Source organism: Solea solea, chromosome 9 (assembly GCF_958295425.1).
Source record: "Solea solea chromosome 9, fSolSol10.1, whole genome shotgun sequence".
Lineage (NCBI taxonomy): Eukaryota > Metazoa > Chordata > Actinopteri > Pleuronectiformes > Soleidae > Solea > Solea solea.
The window spans coordinates 9,490,053-9,504,904 of NC_081142.1; the positions used below are offsets into that span (position 1 = coordinate 9,490,053).

A 14,852-nucleotide genomic window follows, 5' to 3' on the forward strand; every position below is an offset into this window, starting at 1 on the left:
AGGCTTGCTCAGCTCTGATCTGATGATCCATACTAAAAGGCCATGAGTGGATACTTGAGACAAGTGCAGAGGCAAAGAGGACTTAGCAGTTGTAATGGGGGCATCTAGTATCCAGTGGTGACCTACTCAAATTGAAGTATCTCCTACAGAAAATGTTGTGCGTTGAGGACCATGAATATCATCCACAAGAAAAATCATCAATGTTTGAAGTGACTTGAATGCTTACATCGTGATATTGTCTGTCTGTGGTGAAACAGAGAAACCTCTGTGGTGCAGCATTTTGTCTCTGGAGGAAGTCTTTGATAGGTTCTCTGAAGTCATGGTCGTGTCCACAGGTGTGTTGTGTCACCTGGCACCGGTGACATGCTTTCTGTGGTGCAGCCACGAGAGATTTTCCAAACCAGCCCCACTGCCTGCCCTGATCCCAAAGGTGTGACTGTGTGCGTTTGACCGTGTGTGAAGGTGCATGTGTGTCTGTCTGGTGATTAATGAGGAGCAAGTCCTGATGGATTGTCCTGATCACAGAAGGGACACCGTGTTGAGGAGACACACAATGAGTGGGGATAGTTCAACACACACACACACATGCATAGACATATAATATACACGCACCCACACACATTCACATACACGCCATGTCAGGCTTTGTGCCAACATCTGTCAGATTCACTATCATTGATGTACATCCTACACCATTACTTTTTAAACCTCTATTTAATACATTTAACCGATGTGAATACCATGTTATTTTGTGTTGAGAAGAGTGGATTATTGTTTGCCATATTTTGAGGTGATGATATGTTGATGTGATGTGTGACACCCAGTGATGCTTTTACACAAATGAAATTCCGAATTAAGTCATTTCAATTGAATTGAATACATATACAGTACATATACATTATATACAGTGTGTATGTTCTCACATTGTCAACTCACTGCCTCACACAGTAAATCTCCATCAGTCCATTGACTCAGAAAGAGCCAGCTCTAATACGTCCCTCTATCTGTCGCCTCGTACACACACACACACACACACACACACACACACACACACACACACACACACACACCTGCACCTGGCCAAGCTGACAGAGTGGAGATATTTTCAGGGTGAACATGTGACCTAAATGGGCAGGCACCATCACCACCTGCACCATCACCACCTCATTTCTCTTGTGATGTGGCCATAAGATGAAAGGATTTTTTTTTGTACAAGAGCAACTGAGACACAGAAAACAATAGAACACACAGAATCAAGCAGGTAGTTTCGCTCAAGTCTCAGCTGCAAGCAGTTGCAAGAATGTGACACCCAGGCTGTTTCTTTGCCCAGTAAAGTGGGTTATTGGGTCTGACTCCCCTTTTGTGACGCTTTCCGTCTGACTGAGTTCTAAAGGTGATTTACATTGTGTGAGTAGGGCTTAGTGGGGTCCAGTGAATCACATTTGGTAGATCCTGCAACACAAACACATGCAAAAGTGTGGACACATGCACGCACACACACACACATACACATACATATTCTCCCCCAAGCAGTCTGATAAGGTTGTCTTATCAGAGTAGAAAGGGGAGGGAGGAAGAAGCAGGGTTGCCGTGTGATAATGGCTTTCACCAAATCCCTCCTCTGTCACAGATTAAAATGCCTGCTTGGAGAGCATTAGCAATCTTTCTTTTCATCTGTCTCCTCTTTTTTTTCTTCTCCCCACTGTCAGATTGTGCCATCGGATTTCTGGGCCAATCTATTGTCACAGGCCTGCCACGCATACAAGGAGAAGTCAACCTCAATCTGATAGGCCATTGTCTTATTCTCCCCATCGCTGATTCCTGCTCATGGTATTGATCGCAAAGCTGTCCCCCCTCACATCTCATCACATTGCTGTGTGTGTGTGTGTGTGTGTGTTGGGGGGGGGGGGGGGGGGTTATATATGTGTGTTTGTGCCTGTGTCAGTCAGTCTGCTGGAAGATGTGGTCAGTGTCCCATTTGAAGAATCTTGCCCCATTGGGAGAAAGTGCCCAAATTAGAACTCTTTTCTGTAATTGCACAGATCTATAGGTGGCGGGATCACCATGCTGGAACAGTGTGGAATTGAACCCACTGGACTCCCACTTAATCAGGTCACTCCAGGTACAAGAGATCACAGAAGTGGAGAGAAGAAGAAGCCACTTGAAGCTGACAGCCACCTCAGACACCGACACAGAACCAGCACCCCCCACCTCCACCTCCAACGCCTTCACCTCCTCCACCTCCTCCTCCTCCTCCTCGTCACTCTTGCGCCTCCTCCACCATGCCTCACAGGCCCGTCTGTCACCCCTCTATAATTATGAGGAGTGAGAGTAATGTGTTTCAGTATGAATAGGATTGTCGGCCTGATTGTGATGTATAGGCTTTCATTACCATGTCCAGGCCTGTGCCCTTCGCCATGTAGGAAATCCTATTTAGGCCCTAATTTGGGAGCCTCCCCGACCGTCCCGCCTGATAGCAATCACACACAGTAATTGTGTGCTGGGGCAACTGACAAGAGTGGAAGCTCAGACATGGAGAGGGAAAGAAGGAAGGATAGGAGGAGGAGGTCCTGACAATGATATATCTGCATAGTTTGGTTTTATTACTAAAGCCATCCTCTGCAGAATATGTACGTTTTTGTGTAAGTCTGATTATTTTAAGGTGTTTTGTTTTTTTTGTTTTTTTTGGAATGACAATAATTTAGCCGCAGTTAAAGTAAAACTGGAGAAATTCTTGTGCAGGATTTGATGTAATTTTATAATAAGCAATTGAGCTCCTCTCGTTCCCCTCTCTCATTCGACTTCAACAATGCTACATAGCTAATTGGGAGGCGAGATCATGCTAACTCAATAATTTTGATTTATGAGATAATCTCCACTGGATATCACACGTTCTCACTGATTTGACGAGAACATGTAACCAGCCCTCTAGCAATAAATATTTGTAAATTTTCCATGTCTTAGTTGTTAACTTTTTTTTATATTTCATTAGTTACTTTCTAGATGGAGTGATTCTCTGCACCAACATTTATGTAGATCTGACTCCACTTATAGGCTTGTAGATAATGAATGTCTAATTGACTCATTTAAATACTGTTTGCCTGCAGGAGAGCCTTTGCATTAAATGTTTGATTGCCCTCATATTAACTGTCATTAATCCCCTCTGCTCTTAATAAGGACTTTATGAGGCTTTCTTAAAACTTCTCAGCTACCTCACTATTCCCTTTGCATAATTAAGTAGCATATTCAAAAATATGGAAATGAAGGAGCTCTGAAAGATTTGACTAATGGTCCTTGTGCCACACAATTCTAATTACAGGCAAACCTTTGCATTTTCTGTTCTGCATTGGGTCATAGTTCATTATCCTGGGTCAGTGTGGGTCGATGCAGTTAACTCTTTTGTCTATTGTCTAACTCGAGACCACTTTTCACTCCGCACACAGGATTTCATCAATGTAAAGAACCTCCAAAAAACCTGCTGTGTTTGCTGACACGAGAAGTACGACACATTCGGGCAGTGTGGTGTCTTTTAAAGGAAGATGTACAACACACAAGGAACTTTTGACAGCCATTACAGACTGTCACTGCGCCAGAGTGGGTGAGAGAAGTTTGTACTTGTCTGTGTTTATAGCTTAACTGATCCTCTTATTCCTGCTACTCCTCCAGTGTCTCTGCTCTGCCCTAATCTCTCTGGGGGTCTTACGGGCCCAGGATGACAAATGGGAAGGAGAGGCCAGCCAAGCGTGGGCTCTGTGGAGAGGCTCAGGTCGGGGGCCTCGCTAAGCCCCCTCAGCTCTGCCCTGGATCATCTGTGACATGGCCTGCACTAACCCCAGGAGCGAAGACGCCACACACACCACGCACAAACTCAGGTACATGATGTACACAGGACCACAAATATATAGTTCCATTGCATCCACACAAAAGAGGAAATAAACCTCTGATCAGAGCACCAGATTGATTCATCTCATGGACACTCTATAGCTACCTCACGTTTGAGTGCACCACACACCTACAACACTTCAACAATCCAGGGCAGGTATGTGAGTGTCAGCTCAGAGCTATTGTCAACAGATAAAAACCTAGCCAGCTCTATTTTAGTATACACAGTCGAGCTCAATAAGAGCATGTACTAAATGGCTGCAATGTAATGAGTGGCTGTGTGGCTGCTCAGAGCTGTGACACTGACAGCGCATGAGAATGTAATGCATTGAAGCTTCCTTCTCTTCCCCCTTCTCTCACTCGCTCCATGCTCCTCTGCGCCCCACTGCCTCTCAGCCACGGGATCAGCTGCAGGCGCTAATGAAACGTCAGTCAGGTAATTGAGGCTCTGGTGGTGGCAGGCCAGCCAGGCAAGCAGTCAGCATGTGTGGGTGATGACACCAGGACGCGAGCAGCTACAGGATCCCTGCAACCCCCTATGGAGCATCACAGGAACTGCTCCAGGACCCAGTGGGTTGGAAAAGATTGCATTTATACTGACAATTCCCCATGTCTTCCTTTTTGTGTTAGGAAAATGTTTGAGTGATGAGTTGCAAGGTGTGTCCTGTGAGTTGAGTCGTCAACTCAAGCAAAGATTATTAACTAGCTGGTGAAAGCTGGTGTTGGTGAGGACAATCTGCCAGCAGCCCACGTGATGGAGTCAGAGGTTAAAATCCTTTGTTATTACACCCCAGAGTGATGTTACCATCCTTGCCATCCACTGACCTGCTCAGCACCCCTAGTGAGTTATGGGTAATGTTTAATTCCCTTGCCGTGACAGCTGTGGATCCGCATGGTAAATTGGATTTTTTTTCGCTCTTTTTGTTAGAATTGCGCTTGGGCAGGTAAAGAGAGAGCGAGAAAGACCGTCACAGTTTGGCGAGCCAACTCTACCACATATCAGAGGCTTCTCTTTCTCCCACTGACCAATCAAATCAAAGTGGTTTGTTTCTGAGAGGTTGATGGTGTGAGGCTGACCTGTCCAGCCTGGTCTTGTCAACATGCAATTACTGTACTGACCTAAGCAGGCCGCGGTCTAACAGGGTCACTGCTTATCTCAGTGTGTCCCTTTGTTCATTGTGCACACAAGAGAGAACATTATTAGGTACAAGTCGAAAGACTGAGTATACCATGTTTTAATTTTTTTTACCTTCATACAATTTAATTACTGTGTCCTTGACCTTCATTTTATACTCTTTGTGGTATTGTATTGTCTATGTTAAATGTTAGTTTGGTACAAACTATTTATAAATAAATAATTTATAAATAATTTAAAAATCTCTTATAAACTCAGTGTGTATCAGAAAAGTAGTACTCCTCAAATGACTTTTTCTCTTCGGTCACTACCAGCCGCGTTCCTTCCCTTCAAGGTAGGACACCTTGAAAGACAATAACACCTGACCGAGGAGATGTTCCAGAGAGCAGCACAGTCCTTGGAATAGGAAGTCTAGATTTAGTCCCACACTCTCTGCTCTACTCCACTCCACTCTCCTCTACCTCCCCGGGGCTTTAATGTGGAGAGTGGACAGTGGGGTTAATGCCTAGCTGTAAGCACTGCTTAGCACCAGTGATTGGGTCTCTCTTGTAGCAAGCTTTCCCCCACTAGCAAAAAAAATCCAGTGGAAATGACTTCCACTGTCCAGCCCTGTGGGCATTTGTGATTTTCCAACCTTCGGTTTCAACTCCCCTGCTCTTTGTTGCAGCTCGCTGTCCCAGAGGGCACAGGTGAGTTTGATGTGGACAAATGATTAAAAGTTTTCTCCCTCAAGGTGACCTGAATGCTGGGAGAGGTGAAAGTCAAAGTGAGAAACATGGAGATGAGAGAGGGTCGTGGAGGCGGAGCTCTGCTTTAGATCTTTGTTATGGTCCATGTAGAAAGCGCTCAATCCAGAGCCCAGGAAGGAAAGTATCCCAACCCAGACTTTGCACTGCTTTTGCAACATCCCTGCCTCTTTCCCTTACAGTAATCAGTGATTGTATGTGACATGATGGGTATAAAGCGCTGTGCCACAGAAAGGAGGCATTGACAATCTAATCATTGTCACATCAGCGATTACCTCCAGGTGTGATGTATTTGAAGAAGACTCTATCACATCTGCTATTACCTGCCTCTTTCTGCCTTATGTCCCTCAGTACACACACATCCCTTCCCTTAACTGTGTGTTCAATCACCAACACCAGCTTCGGCTGTTGGTGCAGCCAGGCGACCCCTCGACAGTGACGTATGCCAGCGATTAGCCTGGATACAGTTCAATTATGATAAACAGCCAGTGCACCTCTTAGGTTGTGATTAAAGCCTCAGCCTGGCCTTGATAAAGAGATCCCATCTCAATGCCATCACAACCACATTATAAGACACTCTGCTGTGGTGTTCTGCTTCATGCTTTTCACATCAGTGTTGCAGAACGTACACTGTGGCCCGGATGAAGCTCGTGGCAGATGGATGTAGATGGTGGCTCCTGGGGGTCTTTTTCATTCACACATGGCTAGTGATGCATCACCGCCAACCCATTTTCAATTTAGACTACTATTTATTAATAACCTCCACCTTCTTGAAAGCTATCTTACAAGATACCTGCCAAATAACTTAAGACTGGCTTAGATACAGAAAGAGATAGAGAGAGAGAGGGAAACTCCAGTTTTGATAAATGGATGAGCGGTGATGAAAAGAAGATATCGGAGGAGCATGAAAGGAGAGAGGGGGAAGAGAGCAGAGCATTAATCCTACACCAGGCTGGTAAAGAGGGAGCGAGAATGAGAGACAGAGACCATGGGGAGAGAGAGGGAGAGAGGGGAGGAGGAAACGAAAGAAAGATAGCCTCTCGGCTGTGTTCTGTCAAGGGAGAAATTACACATTTACGGAGGTTTTTTCAAGCAACGACGGGTTCCATAGATCAAACCACTGGATTTATGAGCCAATTTTCAACATGAAATATAGACACAGAGAATCCATTTTACCCATGTTTACTTGCCTTCTCTCACTCTTTCTCTCCCTCTCAATCAAACAGCGTATAGTGGGCGAATGAGCTTACTCCTAACCTTAGCGGTGCTAATTTGGTCTGATAATAATGGTGTTTTGATTGTGGTGATGCTGCTTTCAGTGGCTGTTATTGTGCTCTCATCTGTGCCAGTTAAGTTAGGAACCTGCTGAGGTTGGAGAGGATCAAGACTAAAATAAAGATGAGGGAGTTTAGTTGAGTGTAGCTCTCCTGTCTTCATATAGGACCTCTGCGCCTCAGCCAGCTCAGGAAATCCTCAATGCAGAGATTTTTTTTTTTCAGAGACAGTTCTGCACATTGACTTCCTTAGACCTCATGGCTTGTTTTTTTGCTCTGAAGTGCACTGTCAACCTTATGTAACCTCGTCTTCTTTTAGAAATCAAGTGAAGTCAACTGAGTTCATCACACATGTAAACATTACAGAGTGAAGAGTTGAGTGTAATACAGCAAATCATCCGAGTACATATTCAAGGCTATGGAACAAACTTGCAAAAATTATATAATATAATTCAGTTTTTGATTTGTCGTAATTCATTATTTCATAATGATAAATGGGATTTTTTTTAATAAAATACTAACAAGGGCTATATTAAAAAGAATAAAACTTATAAAAAGACAGAAGTCAAACTGAAATATATTAGTAAGCAGATTTTTTAACCTGAAGTCTTTATTTTATTATTCTTAATATCTTTATAGCTATATCTATTCAGAGACAGTATATAAATATTACACACGTGTCCAGATAACGCAACCTCTTTTGGGCAAACGTTTTCAAAATTTGCATACAAATTAATGTATAAGTAGGCTAAACTCTATAACTGACACGCAATTAGCAATATTATGGGAACGGGACCTAATGAAGTTTCATTGGCTGAGCCAAACGGAGAATGATTAATGCTTAATTATCATATTAATGAAGTCATTAGTTGTCACTTAACTTAAATGACAGGTAAGACAAGAATGCCGTGATCCTACAATTTCCTCAGTAAACGTGTATTCAACACTAATTACCTCCACGTTAAGATCTTATCTGAGAAAGGGCTTGCAATGAAAAGGGATAATCACCGTGGAAGAAAGACGCATAAAACAAAGCGAGAAAACAAAGTCAGTGAGGTTTATTGAATCATTGACGAAAGCATATTCAAGGTCACCTGAGGACAAACGAAACAAATCAGCCTCACGAGTCCGACATAAAACACAGGCAGTAGATAGAAATGGCATCTCTTTCCTCAGTGGAGATGGAGTCAATTCTGCAGACTACAACAAAAACACATTTCCAGTAAACACTAAGGCGTGATTAGGCTACAAAAACCCCTCAGATGGGTCAAATGAGCATTGAGGCTGGAGGTCCTCCCACTCACATAGTCTCTTCTTTCATTCCAATTCATTTCAATTACCCTGTAACTCCCACCTTCTTGCCAATGTCCTGATTAGCTCAGCCTGGCAATTTACAGTTGATTTTGCCTCATCTATAGCCGAGCATTGGTGGAGGCAGGAAGACGAGCAGTAATGGAATGAAATGTCACTCAGTTGTTGCCTTTGTCACAAAAATGCTGGGCAATCCAGATGGGGATGGGGTGGAGAGGTCTTGTTTAGAAGGTGAAAAGTTGTGTGTGTGTGTGGAGTCAGTGGTGCTTCTCCACTGTGACTAGAGTAACTCCACTATGCACCAGCTGGTGCTCTCATCTTCATCATGGCTTCTTCATCTTCTTCACCGACGATGAGCTAGATGCAGATTCTCTCCGTTTGCGCTGCAATGGGATGTACAAGATCACATGAGTGTTTACTGAAGCAGTAATGTTTTTGTAGTTCTAAATTCTGCATGTATCCAAACCACAGACCATTGTTATGAAAAAAGCAAGTCACTAGTGCAGCAAAAAGGAGTGAAATTGTAGAATCAAATTAAAATCGAAAATCAAATAAATTGAATTTCTCAAAGTCCCAATGAATGTGATTAGTAGTCAAATAACTACTGCATGTATACCTTCAGTTGGACCAGAGTCTAAGTCAAGCTGGCCTGGGTGCTCTGCACGTACACCATAGTTCCCACCCCAGACTTTAACCCGCAAATAATGGAGGAAGACAGTGACAAAAAATCATGGCTTTTTTGGACTGAATTGCATCAGCTTAAATCCATTTAAGCAGTTTATGCTTGGATTCCATCAGAATCCAAGCATAAACTGGAAACCGCTTGATACTAACAAGCTGAAAACTAAGCATGGAAAATGTCTGATGGCGCTGAGCTGGTGCAGACGTACCGAGTTAGGGGTTAGCGGTGCTCCTACAACATCAATGATCTGCTCCTTGGCTTCCACTTTGATGTCATCTACACAGGGCCAGTTCTGAACATCGCCCCCTGGGGTGGATGTTACAGTGCTGTTGGTGGTGTTGAGCTCACCGCCTTGTGGTAAAGCGAGTAGTCCTGCCCCTGCAGTTCCACACCCGGCTCCACTGCCGACCTTCAGGAGAGCCTCATAGCGGTGGCGCAGCATCTGTTGCTCATATTCACAATTGCTGTGGGCCTGCTTCAGCTCATAGAGCAGTACCAGGTCACTACGTAACTCATTGAACATCTGTACGATTTCTTCTGTAGGCATGGGGTTGAGATCTAAACACACAGAGGTAAAGATGATTAGACATGAGGTTTGACATTCGTCATTTTAACCCAGCAGATGTAGAACACATATACATTGTGTGTTATGATACGTTACGTTGAAGCCACTTTTGTGGCATGACTGACAACTTTTAAAATGTTAGACTTTTGCATATCAGAAGATTACCAATGGTAATTCACACTCACCGACTCCTTGCTCTACGAGAATCTGTTCAATGGCCTTGATCTTCTTCTGGCCAACAGAGCTTGGCAGTTTCATCTGCATTGTGCGCACACACACACAGACACACACACAGTGAGATATACACACACGTCAACACATTCAAGTGTGTAATTTCAGGTGGTGGAGATATTAGGATAAACAGCTCCACCTCAGGGTTTTTAATTCCTATGAAATGCACTTCAGTGAGCCAGATCAAAATGTCTTTATCCACTGAACTCTGTCTGACTGATTAGCTGGAGGGGCACTCCACTTCTTTAGCCGTGCTAATGCATTTTCCATAGAGAGCGGCAGCTCCTCATCAGTCTTGAAGATGAATAAGAGTTCCCTTGCTAGATCTTACAGATATGAGATCATCACTAACAGAATTAATCATCGCAGTGCTAATGAGAGATGGCCAGCTGAAGTCAGACTTTTTGGTTTCTCACATACATCAACTGCAGGTTCAAGCTTCGCTAAAATTTGTTTTGATATTAATAGTGGTTCAATCAAATTTTTACTTTAGTTGATTTTCTTAAAAAAAAAGGTTTAACAATCCAAGCATTTTAAAAGTTTGACATGCATTTTACAACACACCCTGACGCATTGGCAATACTTTTCCTGATAGAGCACTTATCTTAATTACTCTAGCTTCAGTTTCATTGTTTTGAATTAGTATTATAGGTTCCACACTAGTGTGAGACAGCCAAAAAGTTGTGTGTGTGTGTAAAATACTATTTTTAACACCTAAGAAGGATCTACATACTCACCCTCTGACTGCGTAGCGTAACTCCGGCTGATTTGAAATCGGGAAACTTGATGCCTGCCATCTCTGGAACAGCCTGAAGGAAAATAAATGAACAATAAGAATAATAACCAAAACTAGAGAAGGCAATTTCTCAAGACAATGCAGTGGGATTGCTGCCTTCTGTCTGAGCTGAAGCCTCTCTGACATGCTGCATTGAATTGATATGAATGAGAGGCTGAAATGATGAATTCAAGTTTCTACTTCAGTCACTGAATGTTTAAAAAGAAGTTGAACATTTGTGAAAACAATCTTCGACTGGGGCTGTCACAGTCATCACAAAAATGAAATACAATCACAGAGGAAGACAAGATTACACAACTACACCTGACATCACCTTGTATTGAGGCTGATTTCAGCAGAAACAATGGGCCATTGCACCGGTGGCTAAACAGGTGCCGTGTCCCTTTAAGAGCACCGTCCGTGAAGAGTTGACATGCTGTGACAATGTATTGTGTCACTCTGTGACTGGCGTTGTACTCTGTCTACTACTGATCTCTACGACAACTGACTTTTGCTTTTAACTACTGTGACTATCTAGTGTGGGGATTTGTGTGTTCAAAAGTGGGGAGGTCAGTTTATATTGAGCTCTATGGAGAAGCTGGATAGGCTCATTTCAATTTATTTTAATGAGAAATTGAAATTGTCTAATTGAATAATGTGCTAATTGAGCTGGAAATGTGTAGATTTGAATGAAGTTTCTAGATTCAAGTATATGGAATATGAAAATGTGTGTTTTGAACTATCCAATTAATTTTAATAAGGAAAAATGTGCAACAAAACGTTGTACATTTCGGAAATTATGAATTAAAATGTACAATTTTACTATGTCTATTTTTTGTGACTTAATCACTGGGTAAACAATTATCGTGTATCGACGGTTGCCTCATGGTTTCTTTGCTCTTTTTGTGGGAGTGCATGTCATACCGGTTTTTCTGTTTCTCTTTTCTGTGGGAGTTTCTTCTTGGACACCCTCTTTTCAGCCCGTCTTAACTCTGTGGTTGTGTCAGCAGCTTTAATGAGTTTCTGCAAATCCTGAGCCTTCTTCTCCCGCTCCTTCTTTCTCGTTTCAATCTTCCTTTGCTCCTGAATTAGGTATTCCTCTTCTGCCACCTGCAGGAAAAATGAGAGCGGTGCAATCTTATTATTTAAAAGGTTGAAAAACAATTTAAAGGTTTGATAAATATTTCTAGCATTTATTCATAAAGGTTTGATAAATATTTCTAGCATTTATTCATAAAGGTTTGACTTGAAAAGCACAACTGCACTACTAGTTGCAGTTTTATTTGGCTCAGGAAACAACCAAGTTAGATGCCAAATAAAAAGACAACGTTACTAACTTGTTCAGGTGTGCGATTAAAAAGCTTGTCCAGTTGTTCTTTACGACGTCTTTCATGGCCAGCATCAAAGATGTAGATCTTGGGCTCTGTCCCTGAAGCTGCACGGACCTTTGTCAGCTTACCACAAATATTGTAATACCGTTCTTTAAGGTCCTCCACTGAACGCTTCTGAAAAAAACATGGAAGAAATGTTCATTAATGTTAAGTCACAGGGAGTTACATAAAAGAAAATGTGGGTACTGTGGGTTAGTAACAGTGATTACTCTGTATTGCTGGTGGTCGTAGCGGTCATGGACAACTGTGAAACGCAGGTCAAAGCGCTTGCTCAGGTCGAACAGATGGTCTGTCTCTGCTTTAGTCCAACCATCGTCATGGAGATGCATCTGATACTCCTGCTCTGAATACACTGGTACCTGTACTGTCTATGAAAGCAGGCAGAAGGAAAGACTGAATCAGGACAAGTAGTTAAAAAAATAAATCAAGCATTCCTGGAGGAGAGGATATGACAGGGGATGGGCAGCTTTAAAAACACATGTGTTGTTTGTGATTGGACTGAAATGAAGACACTAGAAAACCCTACCTTATTGAAACGGGCAAAAGGGTAGTCCTTGCCTTCCTCTGCCACACGTCTCCAGTGGTGGAAGATAGCCCCATCCCTGCGAGCGGGATTAGTAAAGGGCATCCACTTCCAGGGACGCACCTTTTTACAGCCCAACTTGGCTTTTACTGTCCTATAGCCCTGAGTAGTATCACTAGGCAACAGAGGGGGTGCATCTCTGGGGGACAACAGGAAACACACGTCTTCGTTAATATGATCATTTTATGAAAATCTGTTTTGTTAAAAAATTATCTACCTGGATCAATTAGGACATTCAGTACACACACAAAAGAGTGACAAACAGAACATTAAAAAGCAAGCATCATTGGTGTGAAAGATCAGACAGCTAGAGGCAGCATGTAAGAATACAGTATAAGAACTCTTCTTGTCTGAATTCTCAAGTGAAAAACATTACCAGTTGTCGCTGCACTGATGCCCTGGTAATGCAACTGAAATGCTTTAAGAGTAAATCAAACTAAAGGAGTTGGTCTCATTGAACACTTTTAAGGGGAAATTGGATGACCTATTGAAAGCTGACCTTTAAATGTTTGCAGTTTTGGATGCTTAGTGATTTTAATGTTTGTGTCCACCTTGTGTTTGTGTGTATGTATGACTATGCTGTCATCACACAACAATTCAAGATACATGATTTAAAAAAGGACTCCATACTTCTTATCTGAGTAGAGCAGAGCATAGACCTCTCTGTGCATTCCCTCCGGTCTCTTGAAGGTCAAAGTTTCTGTTGACTTCTTCGATTTTTTCTGAAAATGTGATGGAGAAATAGATTATTTTAAATCATTCATTTGTGACACTGTCAAGCTCAATTTTTTGAACTAGAATTTAAAAAAAACAAAAAAAAAACATATAGATATATATACACAACTATATATGTGTGAGGATAATTACTGTTGACAGGTTTAAATTATCGTCAGCGTTGTTGTTTTGAGTGATCATTTCTAAATAGATGCAGAAATGATACATACAGCTCTAGTTGAAGGCAGACAGATTGTAATGTGTGATTTATCTGCTGCACTCTTATCATGTCTGTTTTGCAGAGCTTGGCGAGGCTTTTTCTGAAGAAGTTTTAATGACAAATGTGACAATTAATCCTTATGAGAAAAACACCTGACCTACATTTATAATAATGTTGCATCTATGATATTGGAAGTGCCGTGGTGTGTAGTATCAGCAGTAATATATATATTGTATCATTTATTAATAGAGTTATTATCGATCTATAAATTATGAAATTTAAAATGTATTCTTTTTTACATTATTTTGAAGTTGAAAGCCTCTTTTCAGTCATATATCAGCGTATCATGGGATAACTGTGGTCCCCCAAGTTAACTTTAAGTTACTAATCAAACAGTTAGTCATGTTTCGCCCAGTGTGGACGGACTGAAATGCATCACTGAGGATATTTTCAGTTTGTTTCTCACCTTGTCTGAGTTGATGAGGTCTTTCTTGCTGATGGGTCCATCATTATCTCCACCAGTCAATTCCAGTATATCCCTTACATCAGCGCCTGTAGTCATTGTTTACTATGTTGTGATTTAACGCTTCTCTTCAGAATGTCAAGCGTAAGTAGTCTTCATTCATTTACTGGCGCTCGTACAATACAATACTGTCAGCTAAATGCGCTTCTATGTAGAGGCTAACGCTAACAACATCATTTCTAAACTACACTAAACTGATGAGAGTCGAGAACCGACGAGACGCAGTTTTAAGAGGTTTTTTTTCTAATATTTTGCGAACCCGTCTAATCTACGTCAAGCAAAATAGAAAATTAATGAAGAATTAGAAAAAGCTATTGTGGGAAAGAAGGATAGACGAGTAGCCAGCAGCAACCGGGAGAGCCGACATTACTTCCGCTAACTGCTATCGTCTCTGGTGAGATTTGATTGAGATACTCAAATATTCACTGTCGCCTCCGCGTGGTCTGGCGATGAACTGAAGTTTTTTTTTTCTTTTTTATCATCGCTAAGAAGTTATGTTTTTGGCTATTATTGTTTGAAAATATGACATTTTCTCGGGATGTAGGTTATGACCAAAGGCAGAAATGGTCGGATTAAAGATTACCATCTGATTAGATTGAGTGCATTGACAATGAGGGAACTTGAATTGCCTCACCAGAAATGTGTGTTCTGTGAGTGTTTCCTCTAGTTCAGATTTGATTAGATTTAACTTTATTGTCATTAAAAAAACAAACACTTAGACAATGGAATGCAGTTTGGCATGTAACCAGAAGTGCAAATAGCAGTGTATTAAAGGGCAAAACAGAGTAATACAGTAATGGCTATGGCAGTATGTACAAAG

General features: G+C 41.9%; 1 protein-coding gene across 1 annotated transcript; it reads right to left on the reverse strand.

The window, feature by feature from the left end:
- Nucleotides 1-8,075: 8,075 nt before the first annotated feature.
- Nucleotides 8,076-14,410, reverse strand: dmap1 (DNA methyltransferase 1 associated protein 1). The gene is made up of 10 exons (XM_058639479.1): nt 13,976-14,410; nt 13,206-13,297; nt 12,519-12,714; nt 12,202-12,360; nt 11,939-12,106; nt 11,526-11,711; nt 10,564-10,635; nt 9,781-9,853; nt 9,239-9,588; nt 8,076-8,731 (listed from the first exon to the last, which is right to left on the reverse strand). The coding sequence occupies exons 1-10, from the start codon at nt 14,069-14,071 to the stop codon at nt 8,672-8,674; spliced, it is 1,452 nt and encodes a 483-aa protein (XP_058495462.1). The 5' UTR covers nt 14,072-14,410; the 3' UTR covers nt 8,076-8,671.
- Between the last annotated feature and the right edge of the window lie 442 nt (nt 14,411-14,852).